At 40.1% G+C, this 14,788-nt stretch overlaps 3 protein-coding genes across 4 annotated transcripts; 2 read left to right on the top strand and 1 right to left on the bottom strand.

Moving 5' to 3' along the window:
• Positions 1–1,350: 1,350 nt before the first annotated feature.
• Positions 1,351–2,402, bottom strand: LOC148914394 (uncharacterized). Its single transcript, XM_089043680.1, has one exon. It carries the CDS (start codon positions 2,334–2,336, stop codon positions 1,578–1,580), a length of 759 nt encoding a protein of 252 aa, XP_088899806.1. The 5' UTR covers positions 2,337–2,402; the 3' UTR covers positions 1,351–1,577.
• A 6,579-nt stretch (positions 2,403–8,981) lies between these two features.
• LOC103343193 (TATA box-binding protein associated factor RNA polymerase I subunit C) lies at positions 8,982–11,849 on the top strand. The gene has a single exon (XM_089043682.1). It carries the CDS (start codon positions 9,048–9,050, stop codon positions 11,835–11,837), a length of 2,790 nt encoding a protein of 929 aa, XP_088899808.1. The 5' UTR covers positions 8,982–9,047; the 3' UTR covers positions 11,838–11,849.
• A 120-nt stretch (positions 11,850–11,969) lies between these two features.
• LOC103343191 (uncharacterized) lies at positions 11,970–14,782 on the top strand. Of its 2 annotated transcripts, none has more exons than XM_016796974.2 (6): positions 11,970–12,103; positions 12,423–12,544; positions 12,710–12,848; positions 12,929–13,153; positions 13,790–13,902; positions 14,415–14,782. In XM_016796974.2, the coding sequence occupies exons 1-5, from the start codon at positions 12,043–12,045 to the stop codon at positions 13,891–13,893; spliced, it is 651 nt and encodes a 216-aa protein (XP_016652460.1). In that variant the 5' UTR covers positions 11,970–12,042; the 3' UTR covers positions 13,894–13,902; positions 14,415–14,782. The 2 variants fall into 2 exon arrangements, with proteins under 2 accessions (XP_016652460.1, XP_016652459.1); XM_016796973.2 differs by lacking the exon at positions 14,415–14,782 and adding an exon at positions 14,218–14,365.
• Positions 14,783–14,788: the final 6 nt, after the last annotated feature.

The following is a 14,788-nucleotide window of genomic DNA, read 5'->3' on the forward strand; positions in this document are numbered from 1 at the left end:
ACGGATAAGGGGTTATAATATTTGGCATTGCCTTTTGCACTAGTTAGTGATCATGTCGTTAATACTGTTCAAAGTTGCAGGTCAAAGACAAATAGCAAATTTGGTTATGGCATCGTCGCTTGGGACACTAGTCATTTGGCTGCTTTAAGCGTCTGTTTCCATCTTTATTCCGCTCTTGTGATGAGTCCAGTTTTAAGTGTGAGACATGTATTTTGGCCAATAGCCATCGCAGTGTGTTTCCTTTGAGTGACAGTAAAGCTGCAAAGCGTTTTAATTTAGTGCATTCTTATGTGTGGGTCCGGCTCACGTTACTTCAAACTAATTTCGTTGGTTCATCACATTTATTGATGATTGTACCCGACTTACTTGGGTTTTCTTGCTGAAAAATAAACATGTTGTTGCTTCCATTGTTCCAGAGTTTTGTACTATGATGTCTACCCAGTTTCATGCTCAGGTCAAAGCATTCCGAACAGATAACGAAGGTAAATATGTGAATAATACTTTGGCGTCTTTCTTCTATGCTCAAGGTATTATTCATCAAAGGACAACCCCTTTTACTCTTCAACAAAATGATATGTCTGAAAGAAAGAACCGACAATTGCTTGAAGTTTCCCGCTCACTTATATTAGATATGTCTGTTCCCCATCATCTTTGGGGCATGTTGTTCTGTCTGCTGCCTATTTGATTAATCGTACTCCTAGCCGGGTTATTGATTTCAAGATTCTGCATGATGTGTTTGGTGACCATGTTTCCCCTGTTTTTGTCTCCAAGTTGCCCTCTAAAGTTTTTGGATGTGTTGCCTATGTTCATGTCTATTCTTATCAACAGAGTAAACTTGATCCTTATGCTTTGCAATATGTCTTTATTGGTTATTCTTCTACTTATAAGGGTTATAAGTGTTATCATCCACCTACCCAAAAGGTGCATGTTACTTTGGATGTGACTTTCCATGAAGAAGTGCCCTATTATGTTTCTCCCTCCTCTCCAATTCAGGAGGAGAGAGGAGTGAATTGGAGAGTCTTGAATTAGAGAATCTTGGACTTGAATTGGAGAATGATGCTTTTAAAGATACTACTCTAGGGAATGAGACGACCGGTCACACTGAAGCAAGCAACCAGTCGCCCATATATGAAGATGAAACATGTGGTCTCAATGATGAAACATTTAGTATCAGCTAGTTGGGATGTTGTTGGAGTTGGAACTTGGAACATCACTGAATATAGCATAAGCTATTGTTTTGAAATTGATACATTTTGGGCCAAACAAAATTTGCATGATACAAATTACAATGTTGGCCCAAAATGTATCAATTTATAAGTTGGTTGTAAAACTAGTTTACCTATCCTGTATTAGATAGTTTATATACTCAAAACAGAAATATTCGACTTAGATGGATACCTAATTGTGTCTAGTCCCATTATCGAAACGCGCAATTATGTTGTGAGTGTGTTATCCGGATCGTCCCGTTATAAAAACATGCTCGTAATTATCCTATCCTTTCAAATAATTTAAACAAGGGTAAATTCCTTGTACTATGATAACCGTTGATCATAACATAAGGTGAAGAATTGTGATGACTAGCGAGTAGAATATTGATCTAAATCTTCCTGGAGCTTCTCGATTATCTTGTCCTGCTCACTAATGGTCTCTGCGAGTCTCCTGTTCTCTTCCTTCAGCATCTCAAACTGGCAAACAACACTTTGAATCTGCGCTTCAATGGCCTCATCGCTCAACTCAAAAGCACTCTCTACAACCCTAACAACACGCCACAAACTCACCACAACAAGCAGCCCCCCTCCCTCCCTCTCGTAAAAAGCTTCTAAAACCAGGGCACCCGTCAAAACGACGCCATCAATGACGTAACCGGGACGCCGCAGGAGAAACGTACGCATGCCAAGTCCCACAGCTTGAGCCATCGTCTTTGCCGAAAGCAGGGCGAGGATAGCAATGCCCACCCAACGGTACCAAATTTCTGGTGTGGTTTTTTTGTTCTTGTTTGGTGAGTTGTTGCACTTGGTTAGCAAAGATGAGGAGAGTTCAAGGATGGTGAGGATGAGATCTACAATGAGGAGGGAGATAGAAATCACATGGACTGGTGTGGACTCTAGAAAATTGGCCAAGTGGGTTCTCCATGGGGCTAAATTTAGGTCTTGAAATTGTGTGGAATTATTATTATCAAACCAAAAAAACCTGTGCCAATGTTGCCTTCTATGCCAGGTCCTTGTCAGGCTCTGGATTGAGGCTTCAGTGGATTCAACAGAGAATGAGTTGGTGGTGGTGGTGGTTGTGGGAGGCCCAGGTTGTTGAATTTGAATTTGAGATGAGGCAATTTTCATTATTGGTTTTGGAAATTTGGAGTTTTAAGTTTGTGTTTTTGGTTTTTTTGGGTTCGATTTGGTGCTTTTATGTGTGAAGTGCAAGCTTGGAGTTGATGATATGCTTTGGAGTCACGTTGAATGAATGCCATGCTGTGCAGTGCAGTTGTATTGCATGTGTCACTATTGGAGATGCGTTAAGCATAAAATCAAAGCACCTCCTCACCTTTTTTTTCTATATACTCATTTCTGTTTTGTTTTTTTTTTTTTTGGGGTCTGACTTCCCTCGCATGGGATGGAACCTAAATGTTTGGGTACCCATATGAGAGAGCTGGGCTGTTATAGCTGTAGCATTTTCATTGTCAGCATTGGTTCAGAATTTTTCTTTGCGAAGGTCAAAAATTGGATAATTTTTACTGGAAATATTGACTGAAAAAGTGAACTGGGTTTGATGTTTAATGGGTTGTAAATTGTAGGACCATACATTGCTGCCAAGTAATGTTTTGCTTCTCTCCCAACTACCAGTTTATATGTTTTCTTTTTAGGGGCCAACAGTTCACTTTCTTTTTTTTTTTTTGACGAAATCTTGTTTCATTAAATAAAAGGTCAAACGTCATATTATATCAAAATGAACTCAAATAATTGAGTTCACACAAAATGCAATGAGACATAGCCCACTACAAATAAAACTAACAAAATGCATAAAGCATACATAAAGAAACATAAAGGCAGAAAACCCACAAAATGCAAAAGCCCACAAAGCTCAACACAACCTTAGGAAACCCTAACACCATTAACAAACATATGCCGCACAATCCTACAGTCACAAGCCGCACCACCATAGCAAGCTGACAACCACCAAGGAGAAACCTGTGACCAACAAAAAATGGTGGTGGGCAAGCCACCAAAGCTACACCTAGTAGGAGTAGCACTACCATAATCCAAGCAATACGTGCGATTTGCACTTTAAGGGCATCCCAAACTCCAACATTTCCACCGAGGATAGACAACAGAAGAAACATCCGTGGAGTCAAGGAGCCGATGATAGTTGTTAAGACCAACCGATGTGACGCAGACTCCAACAATGAGGAGAGAAAATGCATTGCAGAAACCTGTAAAGAACACCAGAAAATAAAACCGAAGCCTTCACGGCCTAAAAGACGAAACAAATTAAATATAAAAAAATGAGAAAGGAAACAAAAAAAGAAGAACGAAAAGGAACTGGCTCTGCAAAAACAGAGCAGCAACCCGTGGAGGAGGTAGGAAGAGGGAGGAGAAGGTAGGGAAAAAAAAGGGGGTAAAGGAGAAAATCAGAAAAGAAATTAAAAAGAAGGAGATGGGAGAAAAGAACAGAAAACAAAAGCAAAAAAACAGAAAAAAGTGAAGGTAGAGATCTAGAAAAGATAACAGAGAAGGGAGGAGAGGAAGGGGGACGAAGGAGAGAGGGGAGAGGGAACCAGATAAAAGGAAAGGGGAGATGATGGAGAAAAACCGACAAAACAGAACAAAGAACCAAAAAGAGGGAGGAGAGGGGGAAGGGAGGATTGGAGGAAAGGAGGAGCAAGGAGGCAAGAAAGGGGGAAGGGAGAAGGGTCGGTGATCACTTCTGGCGGCGCTAGAAGAGAGGGGGCTAGGGTTCAGGAAGCAGAGAGAGAGGGGCAATCTATACGTGTGATGTCTAAGAATTCGGGACCGTATTAGGGGCCAACAGTTCACTTGAGAAGCCTAAGGAGGAGCTGAAGTCAAGAAATACCGTGGTGAAGGTTTGGATAACACATTTCTTTGTATAAATGTCCCACGTAGCATCATCTTGAATTCCTTATACATATTTTTGACAGGATGATACTTTCAAAACCTCAGACTCACCTAATTTGCATAGTCAAGCAACTGTGTATGCAAAGTTGGCTGAATCTGATGCCGTGAAGACTGGCTCTTTGAAGAGCAGTGCAGAGCAAGAAAACCTTCAAGATGAAAGTGGTCTTTTCATTGTCCTCCCAATTTCAGCTGAAAGCACTGTTGCAGATAAGTCTTTGATCAAGCATATATAATATATATCATCCCTGTGAAGAACACCAATATCATATTGAGTATTAATGCAATCTACAAATTTGCCATTCATATGTAGAAATAATGAAGATATGATTTGTCACATTTTATTTTATGGCTGTGATCTGTTTTTGAATGCCTTTTATATTATTCCTTAAATTTTTTAGAGGTAAAAATGTCCAAGTTCGTTTGCTTTTCCTGTCAAGATTTAGAGGTCAAAATGTCCACCCACGTAGTCCATACCTCTCTAACCTTTTTTTTTGGAAACTGAATATTTCATTAGGCAAAAGCCAAGGCAAACCGCCAAAGAGAGAAACAGAGCAGTACAAAATAAGCCAAAACACAACCGCCTACACTAAGCCAGAAACCAAGGCAACCAAAAAAACCATGTCGACCCAGAATTACAGCAGAAACTAGAGCTAGGACATACGACCAGACACATTGCAGACGGCAACGGGTGTCAGCGGTCAGTAAAATCATCACCCAATCAAAGCCTATGGTGGGCAAGGAAGCCCATCAAGAGACAGAACATGAACAAGGGAGGATGGGGGCCGATTGACCCAAACTTCCGTACCCATCCCTCCAACAGCAATCGCCGCCGCAGCATCCGCAACTGCATTGGCTTCTCTTGGGATCCAAGTCCAACAAACAGCAGAAAACTTGGACTTCAAATCCTGTATCCGACATAAAGAAGGGTAAATACCCCAGTCCCCTCTGGCAATTTTCCCAGCACAATTATCAATAACCTTCTTTGAATCAGACTCCACACACACATGAGTGATGCCATTTTCCAGTGCAAAAGACAATCCCTCAATAATCGCCTATGCTTCAGCAGTCTCAACAGACCCAGTTGTGGTCTTTAAAGCTTTCCCAAGCTTAAATTCACCCTTATGGTTCCTGATGATTATGCCCAGACCCGCTAAACCTGAAGCTTTTTGCCAAGAAGCGTCCACATTCAACTTAAGAAAGGGGTTTGGAGGAGCACACCATGTTCAGCCCAGACTCACCACACCATCATCCCTACCAACTCTATTGATATTCCCTGGGAAATCCTCAATTTGAAAAAATTCCGACCAAGCCTCCTTAGCTCCATGTAAAACCTCCAAAGGATTTGGACGCACCTCCTCAAACACGGCCTTACAACGAGCTTCCCAAATACTCCACATAACAAAAGACAAGATAGTAATTGATCTGCTAACCTCATCCTTAGACTGGTGAGGGATGTTGCAGAGGGAGAGAAACCATTGGTGGAGAGAGGTTACCTGTTGCCTATTACCAATATACCCCAGCGGGCAAGCAAACCATACCCCAATAACCCAAGGACAAGTCAGGAGGGCATGTTCAACCGATTCAGGATGATCCTCACATATAGGGCATGTTGAGGAGCATGGCACCCTTCTTCCAGCCAAGTTAGCCTTTGTAGCCAGGCAGTTGGTCATTGCCATCCACATAAAGTGACAAATTTTAGGAAGGGTTTTCGCATGCCAAATTAGCTTCCAGAGTTTCTTATCCACCCCCCTTGAGCCAGAGGCTTTATCCATGATGCTCCTTCGAGCCTTTGATGCAGAAAGTAATACCCCGACCTGACAGAGTATTGCCCTTGTCTATTCAGAGGCCAAATTAGCCTGTCTTTACCGTCATAGGGGCCAAGAGGGATAGTCAAGATGGCAGCTTCCTCATGGGCAGAGATGCACTGTCTGATTGGCTCCACATTCCAGGATCGGGTAGAAGGATCAATAATAGTAGCGACATGAGTGTCTTGGCCTAAAGTAACCGATAGATGGCCGGATAACCGAGCACCCGGAATAGGATGAATCCAGCGGTCATGCCATAGCCTAACACTTTCTCCATTAACCACTTGCCATTGCACGCCTTGGTTGATAACATTCAGACCTTCCAAGATACTTGACCAGACCCAAGAAGCATTGGCACCTTTTTAATTAGCATTAAGCACATTGCCATCAAGAAAATATTTGTCTTTGAGTATGCACGCCCATAAGGAGTCAGGATTCATGAGCAAACGCCAGCCTTGCATCGCTAATAAGGCTAAGTTGAATTCACTAAAATTACGGAAACTCATTCCTCCTTCAACTTTAGCAAGACCCAACTTCTCCTAGCTTACCCAATGTATCTTGTTGGAATAATTTTTCTGCCCCCACCAAAAATTCCCAATGGAAGAGTCCAGCTCTTTGCAAAATGTAATAGGAAACTTAAAAACCGACATGGGATACGCCGGAATAGCCTGAACAACTACCTTAACAAGGACCTCCTTCCCAACCTGAGAGAGAAGGAGCTGCTTCCAACCCTGCAATTTGCCAAGAATACGATCTTTTACATATTTCAAAACTCCCTTTTTAGATTTTCCCCAAACAGTCGGTAACCCCAAATATACCCCAGGGTTTTCCACAAGCGCCATTCCCAGCATCTCACAAATACTATTCTTGACATCAGTGGGGGAATTTGTGCTAAAGAAGCAGCAAGATTTATCAGTATTAAGCAGCTGGCCAGAGGCTAAGCAGTAGCTCCTTAGGATGGCCAACATATTAGAGCAATTTTCCTGACTAGCTCTCAGAAACAAAAGAGAGTCGTCAGTGAAAAAAATATGAGAAATCAGGGGCTCATTCCTGCTAAGCTTGATACCTTGGATGTAACCCGCCATACACGCTTCTTTGATCATTACAGATAGGGCCTCACTGACAATGATGAAGAGGTAAGGGGATAAGGGATCACCCTGCCTCAGGCCTCTCGTGGGGCGAAAATGCTTGCCTGGGCTGCCATTAATAATCACAGAAAATTCCACAGATCTAACACATTTAAGGATCAGAGACACCCATCGATTGTCAAAACCCATCTTAATCATAGTAGCCTCAAGGAAATCCCACTCAACCCTGTCATAAGCTTTGCTCATATCCAATTTCATGGCCATTTCAAACCACTTTTTCTTCTTTAGCATTTTTAGGTGATGAAACACCTCATGAGCAATAATCACATTGTCTTGAATTTGTCGATTGGGCACAAAGGCACTCTGATGGTGGGTAATAACTTGCTCAAGTATGGGTTTTAACCGATTGGCTAAGACCTTGGCAAAAATCTTGTATGAGAAATTACAGCAATTGATAGGGCCGAACTGGCTCACAGTTTCTGGGTTTGGGACCTTTGGGATAAGGACGATGTTTGTGCTATTAAATTTATCTAGTGCCACTTCCCCTATGAAAAACTCATGAACCGCACCACGAACTTCAATACGGATCGACTCCCAGTTTGTATGGTAGAATAAGCCTTGAAAACCATCAGGGCCAGGGGTCTCTAACCTCTCTCCTCCCATTTTCTTAAGGTCACGTTTGCCCCTTCCAACAATAGACTTGAGACAAAAGTGACAAATCGAATGTTTGAGGATGTAAAATGTAGCTAAAATAAAGCGGGAAAGCAGTAATACTTCAAAGTCCATAATTGCATTACATTTTACTCATATTTACCAAACGGGTTGGGCTTTCCAAAAATTTTCGATCCTTTAACGTGTGACTTTAATGTCAGATGAATTAAAATATGCCATATCGACAATAACTAAGAATACTTTTCAAAGGCTAGTGTGGTATAATTCAGTTGGTTATACTCTTCCACCTCCAGCCATGTGAGCATAGACCCCAACATGGACGGACTTAGGATTTGAAAATAGAGTGAGCTAAATTTATCTTACATACAAAATTATCATATGATGTCCAAGTCAATTTTTTTTTTCACCACACAACTTATCACACGATGTCTAAGTCATCATCTCTCGTTGCCAGCTTATCACAACTGACATCAAAACTGATTGTCGTTGATCTCAAAACCAATTTCAAATAGATATGGCCAAAATTTCAAAGATTCCACCACTATATTGGTATGAACGAAGTTTGGAGTTTTGATAAACTTGAAATTAATTTTTTTTTTCAAAATTAAAGCCCACTTTTACTTCAAAAGTTGTACATTGGAAGGATTTGACTAGCCTCATTTTCTCTCTCCTATCTAGCCACACGCAGCTAGCCACTGTTCACAAAACTAAATTGACTAATGTATGCTTCATTAACTTTTTTTTTGCTACAGGACCCAAGAGAAAAAACTAAATTGACTAGTGTATGCTTTTATTATTATTTGAATTTAAATATTTATAATAAATATATAAATATTTTTCAGTTTAAACAGAATTTTGACGAAAATGACCATATTTGTTAACATATATAAATATATAGACTAAATTAGCTAAATTGATAACACGAGGACTAAATAGTTTATTAGGAAAAACACCAGGACTATTTTGCCATTTAAACAAATTAAAAAAAATGTTTTTTATTTTGAATTGGTAGGTAACATAAATAAAATATAGATGTAAAATTATGTTTCAAAATAAAAATAAAAATAGATAGTGAAACAAATGAATTTTTTTTACGAAGCAAATGAATTTACTTTGAACTTTGTCAAAAAGATTTGACTTTGACTCAAAAAAGGAAGAAAAAAAACAATATCCGATAAATATTGAAAAGCAGAGGAGAGAGGCGGTAGTGAAGATTTAAAAGCAACTTTTCCAGTTGCTTGGGTTTCATAATCAACTCGTTTCACTTCTGCTGAAGTCGGTTTTTTTTTTTTCTTCGGGCTGGCCTTTCGTCGAGCACCTTGTGTGCATTTGTGGTCGCCTAGCTTCTCGCCATGGGATCGTCTCAGACCTTCACAGAAGAATGGAATTCTCTCTTCCCAATTTCCTCAGTCTTCAAGCCTCCCCTCCTCCTTTCAAACCCTTCTCTAAAACCGATCCTGGGTCCTCTGATCTTCAACCCTAAACCCAACTCCACAACCCTCCTTTTCTCTTCTTCCTCTTCTCTCCTTCCCCCTCTCCCTCCTTTACCTCATCTCTCTCTCCCTCGTTTTCTCCTCACTTCCCCCCCTGACTCTGCCCCTCTTCCCTCCTCCGTTCCCTCCGTAGCCTCCTTCTTGGGCCCCCACCACCCCAAAAACGACGTCTCCTCGTCTCTCCTCTACAACCGTCTTGAATTCCTTCCGTGCCCGCAGATTAACACCGTCGTTGTATTCTTCCCCACTGGTGGAAACTCTGACCAAGTTGGGTTCTTGCAGTTGGTGTTAAAAGGTTCGACCTTTGATGTCAAAGTGGATGCAAACGGAGGGGTTTTCGCCTCCGGGCGGTGGTTTAGTTATCGTATTTCGAGGATTTCGGTGAACCCGATTCCTGGGTTTTCGAGTTTAAGAGATAATGGTTCTTGTGTGACAATTGGGTATTTATTGGCTTCTACTATGTACTCTGTGCATTGGTTTATTGTAAAGGTTGGAGATTTTGGTCCAAATTTAGATAGTAGGGTTAGTTTAGTTCATTTGGGTAGTAAGATTTTCAAGACTTGCTGTGTTGTACATGCTTGTTGGAGTCCACATTTATTGGAAGAGAGTGTGGTGTTGTTCGAGAATGGTGATTTATTCTTGTTTGATTTGGACTCTCGTCTAAAAACCCCCCACACTTTGAATGCAAATTTTAAATTTAATGGGACCAGATTGAAAGTGCCCTGGGATATTGATGATGGTTCGGGTAGTTCACGAAATTATAGGTGGTTGAGTTGTGAGTTCAGTTGGCACCCTAGAGTTTTGATAGTTGCACGTTCAGATGCAGTTTTCTTAGTTGATTTGAGGGCCCATGAGTGTAATGTTAGTTGTTTGATGAAAATTGAGATGTTGCATATGTATGCCTCCATTGAAAAGGAGCAGTTCCTTGTGCTTTCGAAGGCAGGTTCTGATGATTTTCACTTTGTTTTGGCTTCTGACACTTTGTTAGTTGTTTGTGATGTGCGCAAGCCATTGATGCCGGTGTTGCAATGGGCTCATGGCCTTGATAAACCAAGCTATGTTGATGTTTTAAGACTGTCAGAGTTGAGGTCACAGTTGAGGGATGACAAATTTAAATGGGCTTCTGACTCGGGTTTTTGCATTATAGTGGGGTCGTTTTGGAATTGTGAGTTTAGTATCTTTTGCTATGGACCTTCCCTCCCAGCTCCGATAGGATCAGTAGCTTCGAAAATAGCAGAACTTCGGAAATCCTTCTATGCATGGGAGCTTCCTTCAGATCTTTTATTGTCAGGCCATGAGTGCCATTGCGGAAGCTGTCTTGTAAAAGAAGAGTTTTCAAAAGACGCTCTTCCTGAATGGATTGATTGGCAGCAGAAGAAAGAAATTGTTTTGGGCTTCGGCATTGTAAACAAAGATCTGTCTGCTCTGCTTTCTGACCCAGATGAATTTGGTGGTTTTACATTGATTAGGCTTATGTCCTCAGGGAAGCTTGAATTACAGAGATATTGTGCATCATTTGATTCTATAAAAAAAGTAGAAGAATCACATGGAGAACATTTGCTTTTTAAGGATTATTTGCTGTACTCCCTAGTTGATGAGGAATACAAATTTCCTAGGAGATTTAAATACCTTAAACTTGACTACCTCTGTGGTTATCTGAATGGTAATCTTGATGAAGTCTTAGATGACAAAATAAAAATTCCCTATAATGATCAAGGGAAGGAACTTTTTAGCTCAGAGTTTCATGAAACTTTATGCAAAAAGTTACATGCTTGTGGTTTTGGTAAGTTTAGATCATCTCCTGCAGTTACAAGTGTTTTAAATGACATTAACTTGCCTGCAAGCATACACGAGGTTGTTTTGAAGAGATTGTGGTCAGACTTGCCCATTGAGCTTCTGGAACTGGCCTTTTCTAACAACTCTGAAATCCTTGAAGTGCTTGTGGACAAAAATAGGGTGGCTTTGGAATTCTCTGTAGTACCAGACCTATCTCAGTTGCCTCCTTTCATTTTAAGGAAGTCTTCACGCCGCAGCAATAAGTGGTCACAGAAAGTGCAACGTGGTGATGCCCTTGTGGGTCCAGTTCTTCCTCTTCCTGTTTTGCTTGCACTTCATGAATATCGCAATGGATGTCCGAATTCAGATGAAAAATCAGGTAGATTTTCAGTAGAGGCAGAAATTAATCGCAGCTGTGATGAGGTCATGCAGGTCACCGGTGAACTGGCTGTTTCTATTTCTGAGGCTGCGATTGTCGATAATCCAGTGACGTCCCTTGCTAATGATGGAGACGAGACATGGAGAAACTCTCAAAAGTCAAAACCTTTCTTTTCATATCAGCCAGTTGCGGCTAAAGGATCTCCACTGGATCATACACAGGGCAAATCTGTTTATAAGGATGACAGGTTTGACACCTTAATTTCTAAAGTGTCTGATAAGAAGCATGTATCCAACGACAATCAGGATAATGTTGGACTAGAACTATTTGATGATCTTTGCCCTGTAGAGTTGAGATTTGATGCTTGTTCCTTGAAGTTTGAACAGAAGGAATTGGAGGCGTATTGTAAATTGAAGGGGGAATTCTTAAAATGGCAAAAGAGCTTTGACTTGTATCAAGAATTCTGCTCTCGGATTGAATCAAAAAGCTCATAAATGTTTCTTTAATTCTTTTGTCCATGTTCCTGCAAATTTTTCACCACTGAGTAAAACCCCTCCCTTCTGTACTTATTTTCCCTGTAGTTAATTTTGATGTATTTAGATTATAGATGACTAGGAAAAGTTCCTGTGTATACGACAGGATCATAATGTAAACAGCCACAGCTACCCAGACAAATCGTTTTATACAATAAGGCACAAAATGTTTGGTATTTCGTACGGAGAGCTCTTCCTCTTGATCGGAGCCACAGGTGCTCTAGTCGGTATACACCCAATCTCTCTCTCCCTCTCTCTCTCTCTCTCTCTCTCTCTCTCTCTCTCTCTATTTGTGTTTGTCTAAAAAGAAAAATGCTTTATACTCCAATTTTTCTCTTAATCTTTTTCTGACTTCTCTCGCATGGGATGGAACCTAAATGTTTGGGTACCCATGTGAGAGAGTTGGGCTGTTATAGCTGTAGCATTTTCATTGTCAGCATTGGTTCAGAATTTTTCTTTGCCAAGGTCAAAAATTGGGTAATTTTATTGGAAATATTGACTGAAAAAGTGAACTGGGTTTGATGTTTAATGGGTTGTAAATTGTAGGACCAAAGGATTTGCCTAGAATTGCTAGAACAGCAGGGAGGTTAGCGGGTCGGTCAATCGGGTATGTTCAGTTAGCTAGAGGCCAATTCGATAATGTTATGCAGCAGTCTCAAGCCCGCCAGGTACATTTTCTAATTAAATAATTAATGATAGTTTGATAATTATCATTCTATCATCAATTCTTTGTGATCTAACATGCATTGTGCACAATCGGGTAATGATTAGAATTTCAATGTCCTTGAACCAAATGATTTATCTGTTCATTTTGTCCCTTGCTTGACCTTTAGGTTCATAAAGAACTTCAAGATGCATTCGCACAACTAGAGTCGATTCGTAATGAAGTCCGGAGTATATCACTTATGAATCCTGGTCCTATGGCTCGAAGGCTGATGGATAATCCTCAAGACCCAGCTTCTCTGAGTGATGGTAGTATTCATAGTAGCCATACATTGCTGGAAAGTAATGTTTTGCTTCTCTCCTAACTACCAGTTTATATGTATTCTTAGGGGCCAACAGTTCACTTGAGAAGCCTAAGGAGGAGCTGAAAACCTCAGACTCACCTAATTTGCATAGTCAAGCAACTGCGTATGCAAAGTTGGCTGAATCTGATGCTGTGAAGACTGGCTCTTTGAAGAGCAGTGCAGAGCAAGAAAACCTTAAAGATGAAAGTGGTCTTTTCATTGTCCTCCCAATTTCAGCTGAAAGCACTGGGATGCTACCAAATCGCAAAGGTTATAATCTTCTGAGTTATGACACTTAATGATGTTATCATTTAGTTTACTTTATTGTCTCAATTTGGGAACTCTGCTGGGAGCTGCCAGGAATGGACATTTCCTTTTCATTATCTTGAGGAACAACAAATATTTAAATTTTCTCAAGTACACTACTTAATTCTCTGTATTGCCCTCATTATCTTTGATTATAAGGTCATGAATGTGTGTGCTGCACAGATATTATGGTTTTCATATCAATGTTGTCTTTACTAGCAATTTTTTACATGTACTTTTGTATAATTGGTCAACAAAGGTGTCGCTCATGCTCTAGTTGTGTATGATTTCCCCTATATATTTGGTTTCTGTTGAAGGTAACTTTATCTGGATTGTTGAGGCTTCACTTGGTGGGCTATTGGCTTAAACATGTCATAGGAATACTCTTGAAATAATGTTTGGAAATGCAATCCTTGATTGCATAGTATGAAAACTCTTGCACATTAAATTATTTCTATAAAACCTATGTTCTGGCACACACAAATATTGTTCCAATGTATAACTGAACATGCCACAACTTTTCCAGAGAATTTGCAAATAGTTTTGCTTTTCATCTTAGATATATATGTCCAAATAAATAACCAGTGGTTGTGATGGCAGAGAATGTTAAGGGATCAGACATTGTGTTGGAAGCAATAGTTGAAGCAGAGGTAGCACGTAATGCCAAAGATTTCTTTTCACAGCCTGAAAATCAAATACAGTGAACTGAAAAGGTGACGATACTTTTATTTATTTATAATCTTCATCACTCTGTTTATAATTGGGTATGTTTAGTATTAAATAACAAATACATAAGTGAAGAAGGTTTATGTTAGGGGAACTTTTTGTTTTATTGATGATAAAATCGAACAAGGTTTATGTTACTATTCTAAGATGTAAAACTACTGGAGATCCTTAAGATCTTTTTTTCTTCTTGCATTGGGACCAATGAGAATTGTTACATAGAAAGCAGTTTATTGTGATGGACAAATTTTGTTCACATTTTTAAATGGTTGGTGTATTAATATGTGGGGATGTTTAGGGTTTAGGGGGTAAGGGCAGGAGAATATGTGTGAGCCAATTTGTTTTTGGCTATGCATATCAACACATACTAGTTTTACAATGCTAGCTCAATTGCTGGCATTATTTGCTGGTGAAAATGCCACATGATTGGCTTCAATTTCCCTTAGGTGGTGTTTGATTCAAAGGAATTAACTGCAATGGAATGCAATCATTGCTATTGCAGGCTCCATTACAATGATCGTTTTGGCAATATGACTCTTGAAAGCCCATTCCTATAACTGTTGGTGGACCATTTCCAAAACAAAATTGGTGGAAAGCCAGTTCGAACATGACGCCCATTGTTTTCACTTCTCGGTCTGTCACCTCAAGCTCAGCCAGTTCACTTTCATGGGTTCCCATTTGTATTTTGAAGACCTGATCAACAGGATTCTTTCACCAACAGACTGTGAAACCAATCTACAGAATGATATTAGGGCCCGTCTGGTAATGTTTTCAGAGAGCATTTTCAGAGAATGTTTTCATAGAATGAAAACGAGAAAATGAAAACGCATTTTCAGAGAACAAAAACGCGTTTGGTAGCTTAGTTGAAAACTGTTT

The sequence above is a fragment of the Prunus mume genome, unplaced genomic scaffold (assembly GCF_029339155.1).
Source record: "Prunus mume cultivar Tortuosa unplaced genomic scaffold, ASM2933915v1 scaffold13, whole genome shotgun sequence".
NCBI lineage: Eukaryota > Viridiplantae > Streptophyta > Magnoliopsida > Rosales > Rosaceae > Prunus > Prunus mume.

What these genes read in the sequence shown, in the direction of transcription:
- LOC103343193 (XM_089043682.1), top strand. Translation starts at nt 9,048, where the DNA reads ATGGGATCGTCTCAGACCTTCACAGAAGAATGGAATTCTCTCTTCCCA.
- LOC148914394 (XM_089043680.1), bottom strand. Translation starts at nt 2,336, where the DNA reads ATGAAAATTGCCTCATCTCAAATTCAAATTCAACAACCTGGGCCTCCC.
- LOC103343191 (XM_016796974.2), top strand. Translation starts at nt 12,043, where the DNA reads ATGTTTGGTATTTCGTACGGAGAGCTCTTCCTCTTGATCGGAGCCACA. An exon ending in AGCCACAGGTGCTCTAGTCG is followed by an intron (nt 12,104 to 12,422) that starts GTATACACCCAA and finishes TGTAAATTGTAG; the next exon opens with GACCAAAGGATTTGCCTAGA. An exon ending in CCCAGCTTCTCTGAGTGATG is followed by an intron (nt 12,849 to 12,928) that starts GTAGTATTCATA and finishes ATGTATTCTTAG; the next exon opens with GGGCCAACAGTTCACTTGAG.